This window comes from Heptranchias perlo, chromosome 3, assembly GCF_035084215.1.
Source record: "Heptranchias perlo isolate sHepPer1 chromosome 3, sHepPer1.hap1, whole genome shotgun sequence".
NCBI classification, from domain to species: domain Eukaryota; kingdom Metazoa; phylum Chordata; class Chondrichthyes; order Hexanchiformes; family Hexanchidae; genus Heptranchias; species Heptranchias perlo.
In genome coordinates, this window is record NC_090327.1 from 130,007,384 (window position 1) to 130,025,223 (window position 17,840).

The 17,840-nt window shown below is 43.7% G+C and overlaps 1 protein-coding gene across 1 annotated transcript in view; it reads right to left on the minus strand.

Moving 5' to 3' along the window:
• Positions 1 to 1,562: 1,562 nt before the first annotated feature.
• Positions 1,563 to 17,840, minus strand: part of riok1 (RIO kinase 1 (yeast)) — a 44,507-nt gene continuing 28,229 nt past the window's right edge. The window contains exons 13-17 of the mRNA XM_067981973.1: positions 12,102 to 12,167; positions 8,031 to 8,150; positions 5,693 to 5,746; positions 4,911 to 5,072; positions 1,563 to 3,904 (exon numbers count right to left, since the gene is read on the minus strand). Coding sequence (XP_067838074.1) covers positions 3,791 to 3,904; positions 4,911 to 5,072; positions 5,693 to 5,746; positions 8,031 to 8,150; positions 12,102 to 12,167 — 516 coding nt within the window. The 3' untranslated portion in view covers positions 1,563 to 3,790. The remainder of the gene's footprint in view (positions 3,905 to 4,910; positions 5,073 to 5,692; positions 5,747 to 8,030; positions 8,151 to 12,101; positions 12,168 to 17,840) is intronic.

A 17,840-nucleotide genomic window follows, 5' to 3' on the forward strand; every position in this document is an offset into this window, starting at 1 on the left:
CTCATCTTGTTCACGAGAATTCCTGCTCCCTTGATGCAATTCCCACTAAACTTTACTTCCTGGCGTCCCCCCTTTCCCTTCACCCGATCATTGTCAACTGTACCTTCAACCATCTAAGCCCCACGCTCTGAAATTCCCCTCCTAAACCCCTGGCACCTCCTTAAAACCCACAGCTTTGACCAAGCTTTTGGCCACCCCTCCTAATAGCTCGCTCTTTGTCTTGTCCATTTTTGTGGTATTACGCCTGTGAAGTGCCCAGGGACCTTTTTCCACATTAGAAGTGCACGTCATTGTTACAATTTCTATTGCTTCTTCTCAAAAGGGGTGGCCTTGAATTTTTATGCAACCCACAACCACACACTCCATTCATTGCTCATCGCATCCTGTAATAGAGCTGTATACTTTCTTCGCAATGCCTACTGCATGGATTAGACATTTACAAAGAGATGAAAAAGTCGTTTGTTCCAGAGTTGGAACTAGTTTTTTAAAAAAAAGTCATAACTAGCAGAAAATTTTCCTTAGTGGTTCAAAGGACCAGTGATGGGGGAAAAAAGTGATGTGGTGAGAATTAAAAAGTTGTGGTCAAACAGAAAAGGTGCTGTGATTTAAGAGCTACATCCCCCTCAACCAAAAAAATGTGTAGCAGGAGAAAATACAGAAAAGTGGAGAAAAAAATTGAACATTTGTAGTTTTTTCTAGCACTGTTTTTGTTCTAAGTGTTAAGGCATTAAAGTACTACTAAGGTGATACTGAAAGATTGAGCCCACCTTGACTTAAGTTTGAAATATCTCATCAAATATAGTTATATATTTTCAATTTTGATGTCCTTTTAATGTTGCTGTGTTTTCTTTTGAGAAACCGAGAGCAGGACATCATGAAGGCTAAAAATAGCAAGAAAAAAAGTATACTAGAAAGTAATGACTAGGTAATGCTAAGCTTGAATTTCAAAAGCATTACTTCACAAGCTATGCTCTTGAGCACTGTGAATGATTGAATCTTCTACTCTGCTGATTTTGTATCAGTTATCATCACCGCCAGTCTTATTTTTTGAAATTAATGCTTCATTAGGCTGTGCTTGGTTCCTCTTGGCATTTTGGACTGCTGTTTGATAATGGCATGAGTAAGGTAGTCATTCCTCCTCCATACTTTTCTTTTCTTCCAAAGTCACACTGGGGATCAATTCCACAGAGGAAAACAGCCCATTGGCACTGTGCCCAAATATCCATTCTTCATAACTGATCCTAGAGTGAATCTCAGTAGGCTATTCAACTGTGTAGATGGTAGTGGTGGGGGGAGGGGATCACTAAAGTCAAGCCTTCTCTTGTCCTCCTCCAATATTAAGACATTGACACTTTCCAGCATGGCTCCCTGGACAGCAATCAGGAGCAACAACTCAGGTAACTTAGCACAGAGCAGGAATCAAAGCTGAGATTTCCCTGGTCTGCATAGTACAGAATTACCACACACCTATGCATGTACTCAATTGGTAATTGAGGAAGCCATATGATTTCTGATTATCATATTTTGCCTATGCTGGGAAAAAAATTAAATAGTCAAAAAGAAACATCTTCACAACGCATTTATTAGATGCAAAAAGAAACTCATCAATGCATCAGCCTTTACCCACCAAGGCACTAGACACGTTTGTCCAATTAAAATTGGAGACACACTATTAGATTTATACACTGCTGTTTCTAAAAATAGAAACATTGGAACATGGTTCATTATACAAAAGGAACAGGAGTATTTTTGGTAGTCACTAACATGTAATTGTTTAAATTAACTCTCCAAGACAGGGTTGCCTCATTCATGAGGGCTTATTACTTTTCTATGACTTGCAGTAGCCAGCTTTGAATACTTATGGTTCAAAAACATCTTGCAAAACAGGCAGTTGGAGGTTCTTATCCCAATTTTCAGTGTGACATTCACCTGCATGGTACAGTTGCCATAGTTACACAGTCATCCAGCTACCTTTGCAAATGTTTTACAAAAGAATGAGGGGGGGAGGGTAGGGGTGGGATGAGTCATAAGACTAATTCAATTGAAGGGTTAAGAGGGTATTATGAACTGTGCAAACAAAGAGTTGGTAAATACTGTCTGGATCTGGAGATTGAATTACAACTTTGTACGTCACTTCCACATTCAGTAAGTTTTGCTATGCAGCTGAGAAAATGAGCCATAGCTTACAAGTGGTCTTACATTCAAGCAAAAGAAACACTGGTGCATTGGTATTAAGTTCTATTTTGTGTAAGCATTGGTTTACAAATAAAAAAAACTCATTTGGAAATGCATATAAAGTGAGAATTAACCTTCCTATGTGCTGAATATGAAAATGTAACATAAAGGAGATTAGCTCATACTTTCTACACATCATTTGAACTGCAGAATGTATTTCAGCACTCAAATAAATCTTTTTTGTTTCTATACATATACATGAGCACAAGATTTACCAAAACATGTTGAAAGTTCTTCTGTAGTTATAGTGGCTGGAAATCTTGCTGAGGTGGTTAAAAGTGAGCAGGGATTTGCTGCGGGGTCAGACACCATATGGCATCTTTAACAATGGGAGGAAAAACTGCACACATTATATTAAATATTAACAATTAGCCTGAGTTATTCAAAACAATTTGGAACAATGTGTTCCCTATTTTTTTTTAAATACTCACCAAGATAAAGCATGTCAGTGATTGGGAAAGATACACTTTTACTTTGGGAACCAGGTCAGCACCAGACACTCCCAGGCCAGGTACAGCATAGTGAAAGGCAGAGTAAATAACTCCTCCTACTTTGTCCTAATAACATGCTTTAACCTTAACTTCAAAGGGTTATTCCCCATTAGAATTTTTCAACATTCCAATCATCTATCTTCAAGGCTCTCTGAATGAGGCTGTCAATTTGTGCTGTATTTTATTAAGTTCAGTGCTTTTGACCAGTATCTATCAAAAACTAAGTTTAGACTGATCAAATTAATTTAATTTAGGACAGTCAGCCATCCTATCACCTTGGGCTGAACTTGAACGCAGCTTTCCTTCTTACAACAATGCTCTTAATCTTTATATTCTGAAATGTGCATTCTGTTTATTTAAATGATTTTCTGCTTGAACCTGTTTTCCAATACATGCACTGCTTTAAAAATAAAGGAAATTTGAGTTTGGGGGTGGGGGGGGGGGGGGGTGGCGGTGGGAAATACACTACCAGACACCTACAGCTTATGGTCCATGCTGTGCTGTTTAGAAATTCCTACTGTAAAAGGTTTGCTGCTAAATTCTGGTTGCTTACAAGTGATCTCACATTCAAACAAAAGAGGCACAGATGCTATGGTACCTTTCATGAATATTTTCCAACAAATTAGCTCCGTTTCATTTTCCTTCTATTTACACATACTGCTGACATTATGTGCTGCTCATTCACTAAAGTCATGGATAAAATATAATGAATTTCCTCTCTCGTTTTGTCATATATCAAGATTATATATTACTTCAAATTGCAAGAGTAGGATAAGTGGATACAGGTTCAAACTGGTAAAAGGACAACTCCTTCAGGATGCTCTTTCTCACACAGTGAGAATGGACACGTGAAATGGACTTTCAGATTGAGTAGTGGAGGAGAGATCCCAGGAATCATTTAAGAAATAATTAGGTATGGCAATGGGGGGAGCTGTGGGGTCTTCTTGGATGGATGAAACAAGATGGGCCAAATGACCTTCCTCATTTTATAATCTTGTGAATGGTTGACAACCAACAAATTCTGTGGTCACCAACTGCTTTACTACAAAGTCCAATTTAAGTTTCTATGTTTTCCCTTTCTTCATTTTAGCAACCTTCTCTTTTCTTTTCTTGACATGTTTAGGCACTTTGTTTTTTCGTTTTTCTCGCTGGGCTTCTTTAACTAACTTTTTTCTGTCCTATAAACAGAAATAACATTGTTCAGATACATGTAACATAGATGAATCAATACTAATTTCACTTTTTTCATTGTATTCCATTCTACATAACTTCTTGTCAATTTATTACATTAATTCACTCTCAGCAGTGCAAATAATGCAATTGATAATTACATCAACAGAAGTAATATTTAGAGAATAGGCATTTACTGCAAAAAATAGTGCACGAGTTAAAAAATTAACACTCCAGTACTTCCAGTATTCCTCTCAACCAAACAAAACCTTCTGTGTGGTATCGCTCACGGTCGATCGGGGGACTGGCTCTAAAACTTACTTTCTTATGGTCCTGGAATCTTATTGGTCCCTGAACATATGTAAAGGGCAAGAAAAGATCATCAGGCCCATCAAGTCCACCCGAACCAGTCAGTGGTGCAACCTCGCACACCATCCACCCAACCCTAGCAAATACTAGCCCCCACCCCCTGAAATTCCTTGGCCCCGATGGCACAAAGCCACTGTTATCTGGGTGGGTAGGGAGGAAGTTGGGGTAGAATCCAGTTACTGAAGGTCACTTTTTTGTGTCCTCTACCGTCCTCCTTTGACATCTTCTAGTCTCCATCATTGCAGTCCTTGTTCAGCCCTGATCGAATTATACCCTGCTCTCCAACCACATTTGGCCTGAAGCCTGCACTTCATCTTTACTCCCCATGCACCTCAACTAGTATTAAAAATAAATAACTGAGCAATAAATTGATCAAGGTTTTTAAATACTAAATAGCACAAATTTACTTTGCACGGCAACATTATACAGTGCTTTCATAATAAATAAGTAATTTGCAGCGCTTACCATAATAAATAAGTATAGCAAAAATTAATTGTCAGGTAGAAACTTTAATGTTAAAACTATTGTCTGCATCTTAAATGCTAGGACACCAATAAGTTTCATGTTATTAATCCTACCAAGCTCCCCCTCAGCCATGAAGATGCAGAATTCTTAAAGGAATCTGACCGACAAATGAAAACTAACCTTTTTGTTAGTTTCGTCTTCCTGCGTATGTTCTTTAGGATGGATCCTTTCTCCCTCTTCTTCAGAGCTATCGTGCTCAGAATTAGATTTTTCTTCACTTTCTTGCTCAGAATTAGATTTTTCTTCACTTTCTTCTTCCGAATTCTCGAGAAGTGCAGGTACCTGGTATAAATAAATAAAAATGAATTAAAGTTTTGGATTAATGGAACATAATCTGTCATCCACAATCCATACAATAAGTTGAAAATGTAGATCCTAAGTTACAGACAAGTTCATTACTTTTGAAGCCAAGTGTACAATAATTATTCAGTTGCTTTGATGAGTTTTTTTTAAAAATAGGGAAAGGCGACTTAGCTTAACAAGCCTGTCACTCTTTGATTAATCTCAACCCACCTACTCAACATATCCCCAAATATCTTGTCTCTAGAAACAGACTGAACCAGCTCAAATCCATTTATATTATTTATTTAATGACCTTCCTGGAAAGTTATTTCACAACTCTCATATGTAAAAAAAAGTTCCACCTGATTTCCCTTTGTACTCAACTTCCTAATTTTTAAATTTGTTATTTGAATCCTTCCCCAAAATGAACAATTTACCCAGATCAACTTTGCCAATCACCTTTATAATCTTGAAAACTTGATCTTCCTGTTTCCAAACAAAATAAGCCCAACTTCCTTAACCTTCCCTCGTGACTTAGACTAGATCCTGGGACTCCCTCAAAGGGCTGCTGGTTATACAAGATTCTTGACTTCTGAATGCATATTCAGCACAAATCTTACCTGTTGAACACCAGTCAAGTCTTTCTTCATTCCAGTTACTGTCTGGTACAGAATCTAAATGAAAATAAAAGTTCAGATTACACTGTGGCTTTAAATCTATTGTTGTAAAACATTTCTAAACATTATACATTTCTGATGGTAAATGTTATAATAAAGGATGGATATAAACATACATATATATATATATATATATTTAATATGCAGTATTTTCTAAACAAAAGTTTGATTTATTAAGTATGCCACCAGACTTCTCAGACATATTTTAAAATACCAACTCATTTAAAATGTGTATAATCAGCACTAAAGGAACAATTTTTTTGTGTTTTTTTTAAAAAGTCATCAAATTGGGGGGGGTGGGGAGAAACAGGAAGGAGCCACAGGGGTCTTACATTTAATGAATTTGAGCAGTCTCATGTTTATTCCCTGTGGTAAGGGGCCCACAGCACAACCTGCCATTAACTTGGAACAATTTGAGTGTACCACTCAAAGGCCACAAAGGTGGTTCATGTGGGACATGGAAATCTCACACTGTTGCATTTTCTTATGTCAGAGTGGAGGAAGTTTTACTCTTTAGCTGGTGTTCTAATCTTGCTTGATGCCTGAAATGGGAAGGTGGGTCGGGGGCGGGCAACTAACCTGCTCTCCAGTGATGGGTCTGTCCTTAAAATAGTTTGAAGTGCCTTTCCAGCACAGCTTGTGGGCCAGGAGGAGCAAGAGTGCTTCCACCGGGCCTACCTAGCTCACTTACATCCATCCCCGCATTCGGATCCCCTCAATCGGCTGACTCCCACCGCAATTGAACCTCTGACCTCCAACCCCTCCCATGCCCGACTCACATCCCGACCTCCGATGTCCAACAGCCCCCACCCCCCAGACCTCTGATGTCCAACTCTTCCTCCTCCCCCCCCAAACCCTGATGCCCAACTCCCCCCCACCCCGGACCTCTGATGCCCAACACCCCCCCGACCGACCTCCGATGTCCAACCCCCGGAACCCCCATGTCCAACTCCCCCCCCACCTCCAATATCCAGCACCCCCCCCCGACCTCCAATATCCAGCACCCCCACCCCCGACCTCCAATATCCAGCACCCCCCCCGACCTCCAATATCCAGCACCCACCCCCGACCTCCAATATCCAGCACCCACCCCCGACCTCCAATATCCAGCACCCACCCCCGACCTCCAATATCCAGCACCACGCCCCCGACCTCCAATATCCAGCACCACGCCCCCGACCTCCAATATCCAGCACCCCCCCCGACCTCCAATATCCAGCACCCACCCCCGACCTCCAATATCCAGCACCCACCCCCGACCTCCAATATCCAGCACCCACCCCCGACCTCCAATATCCAGCACCACGCCCCCGACCTCCAATATCCAGCACCACCCCCCCGACCTCCAATATCCAGCACCACCCCCCCGACCTCCAATATCCAGCACCACCCCCCCGACCTCCAATATCCAGCACCACGCCCCCGACCTCCAATATCCAGCACCACCCCCCCGACCTCCAATATCCAGCACCCCCCCCCGACCTCCAATATCCAGCACCACGCCCCCGACCTCCAATATCCAGCACCCACCCCCGACCTCCAATATCCAGCACCACGCCCCCGACCTCCAATATCCAGCACCACCCCCCCGACCTCCAATATCCAGCACCACCCCCCCGACCTCCAATATCCAGCACTCTTTCCTCCCCCCCCCCACCCCGGGACCTCCAATGTCCAACTCTTTCTCCCCACCTCCCCCCCCCCCCCCCCCACTGATCTCCTTCTGGCATCGGACAACCCCCCCACCCCAAACTCCTCCTCCTGGCTCGCAATCTTTTCCCCAGCCCTCCGATGTCCTCCACGGCGCCCCCCCACCCCAACAGTCATGGCCCACGATTTCTCCCTCCTTCCTCTCCCAGGCTGTGGCCTGGTGCCGCAGGCCTTCCCGCCCGACAGCCAGCCTCAATCAGGTTGAAAAAATTCGATTTGAAAAATTTAAAACAAGCCCTGCCGTTAAATTCTGCAAGACCTCTGGAAAACCCGTATTTCCCGGCTGCTAAATCCCACCACCCCACCCCCTTCCCGCCTCCCCATTATTGGGGCCAATGTGTTAGCAAAAAAAACCTCAAGTGCCCCAGCTGAAAAAAGTGTAATAATTACAATTTCTGTTAGGGTAAGAACCCATATAAATTTTTTTTGATGGGGAGGTTTCCACAAATACACAAGGATACATCTAATATCTTTCCTTGAAGCATTCCTTTAATAAGCATCAAAACATTGGAATATTTTCACACAAAATCCAGCTTTTTCCCTAAAGCAGATCACATGGACTACCACTTACATTGTCATGTTGTCTATCCATAATCATATCTTCTTCCTTGAGCTTCATCATTATGTCAACATCTCGTTCATAATGTTTCACTTCATTCAGTGTCCTGGGAATGTAGGCATTTTTGAACACCTACAGAAAGAGTAGTAAATATATTTAAAGCTAACCATAATCATTGGAAAGAATGGACAGAAATTATTCAAGATAATGTAATATCAATTTAATTATCTGCTTCTTAATGTCAAAATCCATGCTTCTATCTCTTTTCCCAGTCCAATACTCTGTTTTTTTAGTTTACAATTGTTAGAAAGTTTAATCTAGAAAATAAAACATTGAGAACTAAATTCAATGTTACAACTTTTTTAAAAAATGCATCTTTATTTTACTGATTATACATGATATACTTTTTCCCCCTAATTTTATTTTATACAATATAATTACAGTGTCAGCTGGTAGCACTCTCACCTCAGAGTCTGAAGGTTGTAGGTTCAAAGCCTACTCCAGGACTTGAGCACATAAATACAGTACTGTGGGAGTGCTGCATTATTAGAGGTACTGTCTTTCAAATAAGATGTTAAACTGAGGCACCACCTGCCTGTTCAGGTAAATGCAAAAGATCCCATGGCACAGTACAAAACAGCAGGGAGTTTGCCAGTGCTCTGACCAACATTCTTCCCTCAACCAACACCACTAGAAACTGGTATTTTGTAATATTTGCTGTTTATGACATTTTGCTGTGTGCAAATTGGCTGCTATGTTTGTCTATATAACAGTGACTACACCTCAACAGTAATTAATTGAATGTGAATTTCTTTGTGATGTCCTGGGGATGTGCTAAGGTTCTATAAAAGTGCAAGTTCTTTCTTACTTGTGTAGTTTGCTTTTCAGCAGTGTACTAAAATTAAAACACTACGGCCAACATAACACACTATTCCCATATATTATATATATATATATATATATATATATATATATATATAGCCCAATGTATATTTAAAGAGAGACACAGAACCAAATATCATGAGATGCGCAATAACAGTGTTGAGTTTGTAAGTCTGTAAATTTCCAGGTGAAAACAAATAAAAACTGGTTAAGATAATTTTTAAGTGGCAGAAATTATTAAAGAAAAATCAATAAAAACTGAAAGCAAACAACCTTAAGTCAGTTTAAAATTTAATGAGAAAAACTTGCATTTATAAGGCACCTTTATTGTAGAAAAATAAAGTGCTTCACAGAGGCATTCGGAAAGAATGGATGGCGAGCCAAAAAAGGATATAGTAGTCGAGACCAAAAGCTTGGTCAAAGAGGAGTGTTTGAAAAGAGGAAGGTGGAGAGGCAGAGGAATTAACGGAGGGCATCCCAGAGTGGGGCCTAGGTGACTAATGGTAGGGAAAAAGGATGGGGGATTGGGACGTACAATAGGCCAGCGTCAGAGGAACAGAGTTAGGGGGAGGGGAAGTTGTAGCATGGAAGAGATTACAGAAATAGTGAGGGGCAAAACCACATAGGAATTTAAACAGAATTATGAAAATTTAAAATTTGAGGCTTATGGGGAAAGGAGTCCAACATAGGTCAGCAGGACAGGGACGATGAGTGACTGAGACTTGGTGCGGGGCAGGATATGGGCAGCAAAGTTTTGGATGAGCTGAAGCTTATGAAGAAGAGTGGAGAATCTGTGGCTCGGCAGGAGAGCATTGGAGTGATCGAGTCTGGAGGTGACAAAGGCACGGATAAAGGTTTCAGCAGTAGATGGATTGAGGCAGAGGTGGCCGATGTTATGCTGATGGACGTTGTTGGTCTTTGTAATGGAGAGAATATAGGGTTGGAAGCTCATCTTGGGCCAAGACTGCAAACAGTCTGGTTCAGCCTAACAGAATGACCGGGGAGGGGGATTAAGTTGGTGGCAAGGATACAGAGTTTGTGGCAAGGACAGAAGACAGTGGCTTTGGTCTTCCCAATGTTTAGCTGGAGGAAACTGCGGCTCATTGAAGACTGAATGTCGGACTAGCAGTCTGACAGCATGAAGGCAGTGGAAGAGTGGAGAGGTGCAGCTGGGTGTCATCAGCATACGTGTGAAAGCTGATCCTATGACTGCTGATTATGTCGTCAAGGGACAGCAGGTAGATGAGGAAATGAGGGACCAAGAACGAATCCTGGAGGTGCTTCTGAGGTGACAGTGCAAGAGTGGAAAGAGAAGCCATTGCTAGAGATGCTCTGGCTAGGATTGAATAGGTGAGAGTGAAACCAAGCAAAAGCTGACCCAAAGAGCTAGACGATGGAGTAGGAGACATTGGAGGAGGATGTTGTGGTCTACTGTGTTGGAGGCTGCCGAGGTCAAGGAGGATGGGGAAGAATGATGCACCATAGTCAAAGAGGATGTTACTTGTGACTTTAAATTTCTACAATCAGATTTCTGCCTCTCCCACAGCTTTGAAAAAAGTTTAATCAAACAGGCAGTTGCAGGAGCAATGGGCACGGATGTGGGAAGTGTCAACACAGTCAAAGACTTCAGACAGGAAAGGGAGATTGGAGATGGGATAGTAGTTTGCAAGGACAGAGTGGCTAAGAGTGCGTTTTTTGAGGAGTTGGATTACAACAATAGTTTTGAAAGGGTGGAGGACTGTGCCTGAGAAGGTGGAAATCATTTACAACATCAGCTAGCATAGAGGTCAGAAAAAGAAGTTCCTAATTTTAAGCTTTCTCTTTAAAAACTTACTATCTTAAGCCTTTTTATTGCTTTCATTACTGTTATACTGTGCCAAAGTGTGCAGAAACTGTTCAATTTATGTAAGTGGTGCGAAGAGCTTCCTCGCAAGCTGGCTACAAAACACAAAAGAGTAGGGGTTAAAGATAGTTAATCAGACTGGAAAAAGGTGGAACCACTGTTGTTTACCATTTACATAAACGATTTGAACTCGGGAATTGGAAGTACAATTTCAAAATTTGCATACAACACCAAATTGGGGGGGGGGGGGGTATAGTTAATACTGAGGAGAACTGCGACAAAATATAAGATGACATTAATTGATTTGCAGAATAGACGTGTAATTGGCAAATGAATTTCAATATAGATAAGTGTGAGGTGGGACATTTGGTGCTTACAGTAAATGTTTTTCGCGCGCTGAGTAATTCATCCTCACTGGGCTCAATACTCGGGATATGTAGGCGATTTGACACAATTTCTGGTTGGTGTACTGGAGCAGGACTGTTGACTGTACATAGTCAGTGGCCGCCACTTCCAGATAGAACTGGTTCTCCCCATCGGGTGCCTGCAGTGTCGGGGCTGATGTTAGGGCTTTTTTTTTAGAAAGAATAAGGCGGCCACATACTCCTTGGAAAATAAGAGTCTAAATGGGGTAGAGGAGCAGAGGGTTCTGGGCTTACAGATACACAAATCACTAAAAGTAGCAACACAGGTTAATAAGGCCATTTAAAAAAAGCAAACCAAGCACTGGGGATCATTTCTAGAGGGATAGAATTGAAACGCAGAGAAGTTATGTTAAACTTGTACAGAACCTTGGTTAGTCTGTATCTTTTAACCCTTATAGGGCATTCTTTTTCCACATGCTTAGCATCAGTGCAAAGTAGAAACTGCTTCACAACACTAAAGGAGTGTAAATCAGGTGTGACTATCTGAACTGACTCTGAAGTGGAGTGGAATGGTGAGATTATTTCCTCTAGGAAATCTCGCTCTGCTTCATTCATAAGGTTGGACCCGAAACTGGATTCAGGTTGCATTTACACTATAACTGCAGCATTGGTGCACTGCACTGCAGTAGTAGTATGAATGCACCCTAAAATGAAAATAAGGGTTACTAGAATTTTTCAACTTTAACTTCAAAAAAAAAATCTTAGTAGTTCTTCACAACTGCTATTTTTGCAATGAAGCTAATACACAACCGTACTTGTACGAGGTCACCTTGTCCAGATAGTCATGCTAACAGCACATTTGTCCATTTTATTCTACACTTTTGGTGTTATGGTGTGTCCAAGAGGAAACTACAACAGCACTGGAAGTACAGTGGAAAATCTGAGCAAGAAAAAGCCAAGATATAGGCAAGAGCATTCAAATAGAAGATTCACCTCTTCATCTACTTTGTCCTGGTTGGATCGTTCTTCCTCTGTTCTATCTGTAGCTATTTCCATTGCCTAATCAACATAAGTACAACAGTGGTGGTGTTAGAGATACACAATAAACAACTCATTGGAGTCAAGGGATCTTTTTATTGTTCAATTATTTATGCAGTAACCATTTGTTTTTACTCTTGGAATACTATATGGCATCACATCCCTTGGTTCAGTAAAGCTATTCACTGCTGTGAATGGATTTTGCACCAACAATTATCTAAAAGTCCAAAATTTGTAGACAGCCATACTTCTTCGAAGGGAAAAAGGGAAGAGAAGACCAGTCATCACAAGAGATAACAAATGATTTAAAGACAACCCGAGAACCAAGTGCTACGAATGTTAAGTACTTGCCCCTAAATGAGCCCCATGTATATTTTACTCAAAAATCATTATAAACTGTAAGGCATTACAATAAAAGTTCTAGAATTGTTGAAAACTTAGTTAGGAATTGCTTGATAACGTTAATTTTTCTGACATCATTATTTGATAGGATTCATATAGACACTGGGCTCAATGGCCCCAATATCAGAGTGGAGGTGGGATGGCAACAGGGAGGGGACGGGGTGATTGGTCGCATGGGTAACCCGCCCAATAAAAAATGTCCGTTTCCCACGTGATTCAATTGGTGCCACTTAACGTGGCTTCCAGGTTTGCTGTCAGAAAGCCGCACAGTGGGCGGACTGCGCACCCGCATCACAGGCCGTCAGCTGCAGCAGCTCTATTTAAAGGGCCATTGCTCCAATGGCTTTTTCTAGAGCAAACACCCACACACCACAATGGAGCAGAACAGGGAAAAGGCTACTCCAAGGTTCAATGATGCCTCACTCCAGGTGCTACTGGATGGGGCGAGGAGGAGGAGGAGGGATGTGTTTTACCCCACGGACGGGAGGAAGTGACCTGCCTCTGCCACCAAGAAGGCCTGGCTCGAGGTGGCAGAGGAGGTACCAGCAGCAGCAATATCTCGCGCACATGGATCCAATGTAGGAAGCGCTTCAATGACCTAACTAGGTCGGCCAAAGTGAGTACACTTACTGATTCTCCCACATTCCGTCTTCCACATCACCGCCCCCACCCCCTAACTCATTCTGCACTGCCATCACTACTCTATCACATCACTCCCCACAACCACTTAAGGCTCATTCTCAACTTACCTGCACTTCCTCACCTCCCCATTAGTCACCCCACCACTACCACTCAACCCAATCCTCATTCAATGTCATGGCTCTGTCTCATACTCACCCTCTGATGCATCTTTTTCACGATCAGCCTCACCCAAACCAATGCATTCATCAGTTGGACACTTCACCATCACTCACTCACGTCGGTTCTTTCTCCCCTTCCAGGAGAAGAGAGCGCAATATGCATGGGAAAGGGCGAGGACTGGAGAGGGGCTGCAAAAAATAGTCGTCCTCACAGAGGCAGAGCAGGAGACGCTGGATCTCAGCCGAACCCTTGAGTGCCTGTCCGTCAGGGATACAGAGACTGGCACCCCACAAACTTCTGGTGACACAACTTTAACATTCAGCACACACAATATGAATTGATGTTAACATGCCTTGCCATCTTCAGCACCTCAGGTATGCTCATTGCAACATGACACATCTGTGATGATGCTTAATATTGCCTTCTGTTCTCTTACAGGGCCTTCAGCGACTGCTGTAACAGGAGAGGGCGATCCCTCAGAGGACCTAATGGCCTCTGAGGGAGCACCGTCACATCTTAGTGAGCCATCCACCAGCGCAGATACTCACACCTCGGTGGGTCCTAGTCCTCAGTTAGTTGGGTTGGCACCTGGTGAGTTACCACACACGAGCACGAGCATACACTGGTGGTAGGGGCAGCTGCGGAGAGTCCACGTCGGTGGGAGCACTCCTCTCCAGGCTCTGCTCAGCTGGACACAGATGCTGAACACTGGGGGCCATCCTCTAAAATGAGAATGATTGAGGGACAGCAGCACATTTGAGAGGTACTGGAACAGGTGCCACACGCACTCTCCACAATAGCGCAGAGGATGGAGGAGTCCAACTCCTGCATGACTGGAATGGTGGCAAAGGTACAGGAGGGACTCTCTGAGATACTGTCACAGGGACGTGAGCAACTCTCTGAGATAGTGTCACAGGTAAGTGCAGGAATGTCTGCGATGGAGAGAAGGCTAGCTTCCATTGAGCTTCAAGCACGGCTCACAAACGAGTCCATTCAGGCCTTGACAACAGACTCAGGGTGAACAACATTCTGCTGCCTTAAACAGGCAGACAGATACACTAACACTGGTCTTACATGGCTTCACACATGTCCTCCAAACTATTGTCCAGCAGAGTGGTAGGAGTGATGTGGCCTTGGCCCAGGGGAGGGAAGATGGCAAAAGGGGACGACATTCAATGCGCTCCCACGTCTCACCTGTTACCCCCCTCTCAACCAGTACCCACAATTCTGCCTCCTCTCCAGGTGGCCAAGTCTGCCCCCGCACAGGGGCAGGTGAAGCAGTCTTTGGAGGGGCCCTCACGGGCTCTAAACCCCAGAAGGCGTAGGCCCAAAGCATCTAAGCAGTCAGGGCATGAACACGAGCAACTTGCCACTACCTCTGCTGCAGCCACAGGGGATGCATCATGTAGAAGTAACCACAATAGAAAGGCGAAGGTTTTGTAAGCACGAAGGGGATGTACAAGGGTGTTTGACAGATGCTCATGTTTTTCATTTATATTTGGTTTTTGTTAAAATCACATTCAATTTGATGATTGTCATCACTGCTGCCACGTCTTGTCCATTCTTGACTGGCTTTTATGATAGGGCCCTTTCATGAGGTTCACCATGAACGGCGACACTTGATGCCACCCATTGGGTCACTTTACAGTGGGCGAATGTGTAGTTGCAGGACTGTTTTGTGCAGGGAGGGGTGGACGGCCTAGTGTGGGCGCTGCTCTTTCCAGGTGGTCTGAGGACTGGACTCTTCACTCTTTCTGATGTTAGGAGAATCGTTCACATATCAGTGACTCCCTGGCCTCACGAGCAGCCAGGTGAGTCGCTGCTCTGCCCATGGGCTCCACCTCCTCCTCAATGTGGATGACAGATGTGAATGGGGCCTTCTCAATCGGCACCCCTCTCTGTTGTGCCCTGTTGTGCAGGGCACAACAGACGACTATAATGTGTCCCACTCTGTCTGGTGCTATTGAAGCGCTCCCCCAGAATGATCAAGGCACCTGAAGCGCATCTTGAGCAGCCCTATAGCATGTTCAATTGTACATCTGGTAGCGGCATGGCTGTCGTTATATCGACACTGTTGCTCGGTGATGAGGTTCCTCAGAGATGTCATGAGCCACGTGTGCAAGGAGCCAGCCCTTAAGAGAAGAAGGGCGGGATGTTGGATTCGCTCAGGATGAAGGAATCGTGGCAGCTGCCAGGGAATCTGGCGCACACATGAAGGAATCTTTTGCGGTGGTCACGAATGAGCTGAGCGTTGATGGAGCGATACCCCTTCCTGTTGATGAACAGTCCTGTCTCGTGTGGAGATGCTCAGCTTGCTATATGGGTGCAATCGATTGCACCCTGCACCCGTGGGAAGCCAGCCACAGAGTGGAATTCCACTCTGTGGCTGGCTTCCCACGGGTGCAGGGTGCAATCGATCTCCGTCTGGCTGAGGTCGTCCATGGGGACGCTGACGTACTGCGAGGCCCTGCGAAACAAGCTGTCAGTGACCTGCCTTATGCACGTGTGCACAGATGACTGAGACACCCGGCGATGTCCCCAGTGACACCCTGGAATGATCCGGAGGCGAAGAAGTTCAGGGCAGTGGTGACTTTGACAGCGACAGGTAAGGAGATGCTGCACGGCCCGACTGGGAGCAGCTCGGCATGAAGGAGGCTGCAGATGTCTGCGACTACCTGGCGACTCACTCTGAGCCTCCGTATGCATTGCTCCTCAGAGATTTCCAGGAAGCTGAGCCTCAGTCTGTAGACCCTGTGGCGAGGGTAGTGCCTCCTGCGATGTCGCTCTCTCTGTTGTTGCCTTCTGGCGCAGCACTGTGTTGTGAGCTCCAAGTGGCGGAGGTGGACGCTGTGCCTGGTGATGTTGTTGTCCTTGTATGTAGTGGTGCATGCAGCCATGGCGGCCCCCCATCCTGATGGTGAGAGTTTGAGGGGGTCCGAAAAATAGTTAAATATGTGCGAACAGAAGAATTGTGAGTGGAAAGTAAGAATTTTCAATAAAAACACAAAGATCTCACAGCCAAAAGTTTGTCTGAAAGAACTGAGTGCCCGGCTGCAAGACCTCACCTTTTCTCCCCATCTGTCAAACAAGCATTTGAATGTGCACCTGGCTGCTGGCTGAAACACGTCTGTTAGAACATGGAGTGTTCCCCACAGCACGGGAAACACACTGAGGATGTATCAAAATCGGACCCCTGCCTCAATACTGCTGCTAATGACCTCCTCTGCCACCGGAAGCCGCGTTAAGTGGCACCAATTCAGTTGCGATCACGTGGGTAACGGACATTTTTTATTGGTCGGGTCACCCGTGCACACATTCACCCCCCCACGCTGCCATCGGGGCCATTGTCTTCGGCACCCTCCCCCCACAAACGCCGTTCCCTCGCCACTGAGTACAACCCCCTTCCCGGCCACTGTCTCAGGCTGAATGGGACTTTTTGGAACCTCAGCATTCTATTTGATCCTGAGCTGAGCTTTCAACCCCATATCTTCTCTATCACAAAGACCACCTATTTCCACCTTTGTAACATCGTCTGTATCCGCCCCTGCATCAGCCCATCTGCTGCTGAAACCCTGATCCATACTTTCGTCACCTCCAGACTCGACTATTGCAATTCTCTCTCTCATACACGTGCGCACTCACAAATGCCCTCTCCATTTAAAAAAATTCAACATAAACTTTACCTGAATGAAGATTTTCAAATTTGTCCCCTAGCTTTTCTTCTAATAATTTTGAACCAAGCAAATATTGATGGAAGTTGGGGAGAAGCAGTTAAAGTTAACTAAATGCTACTGATACATCCTGAGAAATTGCACACACTATATGTGGACATTCTGCAGGATCTGCCTTCAGCTCAAAGTTAAGGCTCTAGGTAAAAATATCAAGCCCAAGGTTTTTGGGAAAGACTGGATCATTCAAGTAAAGACTTTAATGAAGTTATTAAAGATACAAAAGAAAATTCAATGGATAAATTTGATGATATTGTGAAATATGTTTTTCTTATTTTGTTCAAAACCTTATTTTGGACATGCTATTTTTAGTAATTGAAATTTCTCATCAATTGTTTTCCAAAGAACATTGAGTGATTCAATTGGTTCACATTTTTTCTTTTTATTTGAATTTGCTAGGTTCTCCTGATATGTAAACAACCTTTCTGTCCTGATTTACCAAAGTCCTTAGTACTTCCTCACTGGCAATTTTCTAGCTACTTTCCTCACTTTTGATTTATACTTTTCCCACCTCTGGTTCAGATTTGCAGTTGTTTTAGTTTGAGCCAAACAAAAAGTTTTGTGAGAAAGTGTTACAGCAGGAAGTATAACAAATAAGAAGTGTGCGCTAGTTGCAACACTTTCAATGCATTATTAGTTGATTCCCTGGGTGTTGCATATGGGGAGACCCATGTAGTCTTCAGTGAAGTGGGGTTAGAGGGCAGGGGATAATTGGAGCAGGGCACACATAATTAAGGTACCATTTTAGTCATACATTCAGTCT